Below are 5,000 nucleotides of genomic sequence, written 5' to 3'. Positions count from 1 at the left end.
TTCTCTCAAACATATTATATTCAAACATATATATGACATTCTTAATCATATGTAATCATTCATAGTACAATATATGACATAATCAGTATATATTAATATGCATTCAATTCACAAGCAGTGAGAAACCATAAACATACATAAGTATACTACAGTTTTTTACCCTGATTCATAGGCACTGGATATACTTACATACATTTAAATAAAGTGCCCCTTTAACAGAACATGCATGTTTTTATGTGTTAAGAGGAACTGGGTGCATTTCATTCAGGCCTCCTTGAACACTTGAGGTGCTTCCAGAGGTCAAATCACTGAAGAATGATTATTCACCCCCCACCCCCTTCCATATTTATACCAGTGTACGTCAGTATGAAATACTAGTATCTCCAAAGCTTCTCAGTGGAACAGATGAACAGTGTAGTAACAAAGATGAGTCTGCACACTAGATAATGCTGCACACTAGATAATGCTGCACACTAGACATTGAGTCTGCATACTAGATAATGCTGCACACTAGACATTGAGTCTGCATACTAGATAATGCTGCACACTAGATAATGTTGCACACTAGATAATGCTGCACACTAGACATTGAGTCTGCATACTAGATAATGCTGCACACTAGAGAATGAGTCTACACACTAGATAATGAGTCTGCACACTAGGTAATGCTGCATACTAGATATTGCTGTACACTAGAACACTAGATATTGCTGCACACTAGAATGCTGCCATGGACATTTATTGGGATCACCGTAATGTGTGATGTTTCCAGTGTTTGCTCTTCTTCAGACAAATAAATGCTTCAATTGTCACATGCTGGTGGTCATACTAAGACATCTTCATTAATTTTCTGTCCAGCACCTAGTATTCATTATTTGGATCTGCATGCTTTTGTAAACATTCTTCCCACAATAACCTTAAGATAATAAGACCTATCCCTTCTATCCATCCCAGCTGTGTGGATACAGTACAGGAGAGGTGGACACTCACTGTAGAGTCTGAGCGACATGGTCTTGTTGCCAGACGACTTCTGTTTGCTCGTTATGATTATGGCATATTCATCGTAGTTTGTGTGAACCACATAGGCATCCACATCAGCTAACCACTCTGTAGGAGGAAGAGAGAGCACACACACACACATGCTGCCTGTCAGCCTACTATCACAACACACACACACACACACACACACACACACACACACACACACACACACACACACACACACACACACACACACACACACACACACACACACACACGAGCACACGCACACACACACACACGCACATGCACACGCACACGCACGCACTCACAAACATGGTGCCTGTCAGCCTGCCATCACAACACACACTCACAAACATGGTGCCTGTCAGCCTGCCATCACAACACACACTCACAAACATGGTGCCTGTCAGCCTGCCATCACAACATGACATGGAGAAATTGTACACACGCATATACACAGTGTTAGAGTATATTATAGAGATACTGTTTACAGTTTTTCTCAATTGCTTTGGTGCATTTCTCTGATCAGAATTAAAGTTCTCATAACTGTTAGTTCAACCTCCACAACATTTTGTAATTTGTGCACATCATAGTAGCAGTTTCTCATTCCTCCGAACAAATTGCAAATGCTTTTGGACATGCATCAATTGCTTTCATACAATTCTCTGCTGTTTTATAACATTATCATTTGCTTAGGTCATGTCAGTCAAAATGAACTATACTTATGACTGCTGAATAGTCATTCCCTATAAAACTAATAGTCCTCATTTCATTGCTTGAGTCATTACATACAAATATGTTGAACTAGTTGTCAAAATCTGTCAAGCCAATTTTATACATTTCTTTATAATTTTTTCCCTGAATGGAGCTGGATGCCAGGGAATCGCTGCACACATTCATGTTGATGAGGCGGGTTTCAATCTGGCAAAAGGTAGAAGGCGTGGAAGGAATCGCATTGGACAGAGAGCAACCACTGATGTCCCAGGCCAACGAGGAGGGAATATTACAATGTGTGCAGCCATCTTAGAAAACGGCATCCTCACCCATATGCCCCGCATTGGTGCATACAACACACAACATCTGCTGACTTTTTTAGACTCTTTACAGGGACATAATCCCTGAGAATGAGAGGGGTCTAAATGGCGACCATCTGACCAAGTACGTTGTTGTATGGGATAATGTGCGTTTTCACCACGCAATTCTGGTCACACAGTGGTTTGCAGCACATGAAAGGATGCTGGTGGAATATCTCCCTCCCTACTCCCCATTCCTGAATCCAATAGCCAAACAGACAGGAACGTCTGGATGTGAATGAATGATTTACAGTACTGTGTATGTTGTATGTTCCAATTCAGTTCCAATATGTGCAATATTGTTTACAGTTGTGCACAGCTCTACCCAACGGCCAAAGGGTGTTTCTTATGTTTGTTGTAAATTAGTTTGTATTTTTCTTTTGCACAATGCTGTGAACAAATTAAAATGGCAAAGAGCATATGCAGTAAAAATGTGAAACATACGTGTCTTGTACTCATTTACCTCACTAAATACAGCAATGTGTAACTGTAGATTTCAAATGGCCGTGCAAATAGTGTATAGTGCTGTCTTGAGCATTTTCAGAAAGTGTCACCAAGATCTGACTTTTTTTGCATTGGAAAACACTTACAGAGTGAACTGTCATAACGAAAACATGGCAAAGCCATTTGACTATCTTGTTCATAAACAATGGTGTCAGGACTTTTCATTTTGATGACAGTGACACTTTCATTGACATGAATACTTGCTTTTGAGGAATGAATTATCCATTTTGAGCAAGTGACACGCTTCTGCAGGTTATCACCTAGGTTTTGCAGTTTGTACTAATTGTTTTGAGAAATGCACTAACAGTTATGAGAACTTTAATTCTGATCAGAGAAATGCACCAAAGCAATTGAGAAAAACTGTAATACAGTAATATTGTATTCTGATTGTCAAGATTTTAAGAGCAGAAGAAATGGACAAAGAAAGAAGAAAGACAGACAGACAGACAGACAGACAGACAGACAGACAGACAGACAGACAGACAGACAGACAGACAGACAGACAGACAGACATAGATAGATAGATAGATAGATAGATAGATAGATAGATAGATAGATAGATAGATAGATAGATAGATAGATAGATAGATAGATAGATAGATAGATAGATAGATAGATAGATAGATAGATAGATAGATAGATAGATAGATAGATAGATAGATAGATAGATAGATAGATAGATAGATAGATAGATAGATAGATAGATAGATAGATAGATAGATAGATAGATAGATAGATAGATAGATAGATAGATAGATAGATAGATAGATAGATAGATAGATAGATAGATAGATAGATAGATAGATAGATAGATAGATAGATAGATAGATAGATAGATAGATAGATCGATATATGGGATGAGGGAGGAAAAGGGAATGGATTGATTGATTGATTGATTGATTGAGAGACATACTCTTAATGTGGTAGAAGAATCGTCCTGGTGTCTCGGTCAACTCATAATTCCCACTGATCACCATACATGTTGCCCCTTGCCTACATGCACACACACAGACATACATGCACACACACAGACATACATGCACACACACACAGACATGCACACACACAGACACACACACAACACACACACGCACGCACGCACACGCACACACACACACACACACACACACACACACACACACACACACACACACACACACACACACACACACACACACACACACACACACACACACACACACACACACACACACACACACACACACACACACACACACATGAGTAAATGAGTTATAAGTTGAGATGAACATATACATATAAATATACTGTATGTACATATAATACATGTAACATTTCTTAGACATCATTAACTCTCAATAACTGTCAACCTAAATGAATGTGTGCAAAACTGTTTACAAGTTTGGAATATGTGTGAGATCATATGCAAAATAAATCAGCATTGGTTTTCGGTGAGTTGCCCTTTTAATGCCTACACTGTTTACTGTGTTCTAATCTTTTATATAATCCTGTAGGCATTTTTCTTTAGGTTGATATAAGAGTTCAAAAGTCCACAAAAAGTCCTACCGGAGTCCAGTTATTGTGGCTTTGATCTGGTCCTCCGTCTCGCCGGTCTCCAGCACCAGTTTACCAATAGCTCTGTTGTGCTTCTGCATGTGGGGACAAGTGGACGCCACGGCCACATCATGCCACTTCCCCATGAACTGCAAGGCAACAGATGAAGACATTGACAAAGAAATGTTGATTAGAAATCGTAGTTACACTGTGTCTTGTACTAGGCAGTTCCACCTTGTGTGAATGTACAGTATAGCATGCACGAGGCAGACAGAGCAAAATAAGAGTAGAGAATACATGAGGAAAAACTAAGGAATGACATCATAGTTAAAAGACAAAAGGCAACGTACTGTAGAAATGACATCATGGTCACAACCAGGAAGAGCAGAGATGAGGGAGTTGGTGATCTCTGATTGATTGTTTAGGCTGCCATGATATAATGTACTAAGACTAAGATGTCTGCCTAAAATGCTCAATGTGCCATTAGGCTGCCTATAGCAGACTGCCTTTGTATTACATTTTCTGCCTGGCAGGCATCTGGCATTATTGATCATTGTTTGTGCTGCCTTGAAGGTATATATTTTTTTGGCCTCCTAGGAGGTTTGAGGTGTTATTTAGCTGCCTAGCAGACTGCCCTGTCCTACTTTGCTGCCTGTAAGGTAAGGTAGCACCTAGTATCCAACATTATTTTAACTGTCTGGAGGTGGTGCTTGGCTGCCTGAAAGGCTCAGCATTGTTTTGCTGCCTGTTTTGCTGCCTAAAAAATAAGTTTCATCCATGGCTTGTAGAGAGAACACTTTTCTTTTAATAAATAACAAAAAGACAGAAAATGGAGAAATATATAATGTAACATAAGAGTCACAAGAAAGGCCTTCAGAAAAGGAA

The 5,000-nt window shown here is 39.4% G+C and overlaps 1 protein-coding gene across 1 annotated transcript in view; it reads right to left on the bottom strand.

The window, feature by feature from the left end:
* ambp (alpha-1-microglobulin/bikunin precursor) overlaps positions 1-5,000 on the bottom strand; it is a 19,182-nt gene that overhangs the window by 7,632 nt on the left and 6,550 nt on the right. The window contains exons 7-9 of the mRNA XM_084324753.1: positions 4,128-4,264; positions 3,496-3,575; positions 991-1,107 (exon numbers count right to left, since the gene is read on the bottom strand). Of these exons, the coding sequence (XP_084180879.1) occupies positions 991-1,107; positions 3,496-3,575; positions 4,128-4,264 (334 nt within the window). The remainder of the gene's footprint in view (positions 1-990; positions 1,108-3,495; positions 3,576-4,127; positions 4,265-5,000) is intronic.

The sequence above is a fragment of the Notolepis coatsorum genome (assembly GCF_963971535.1).
Source record: "Notolepis coatsorum genome assembly, chromosome: 11".
NCBI classification, from domain to species: domain Eukaryota; kingdom Metazoa; phylum Chordata; class Actinopteri; order Aulopiformes; family Paralepididae; genus Notolepis; species Notolepis coatsorum.
Note: the sequence above shows the minus strand (reverse complement) of the source record. Positions and strands in the feature narration are given on the sequence as shown.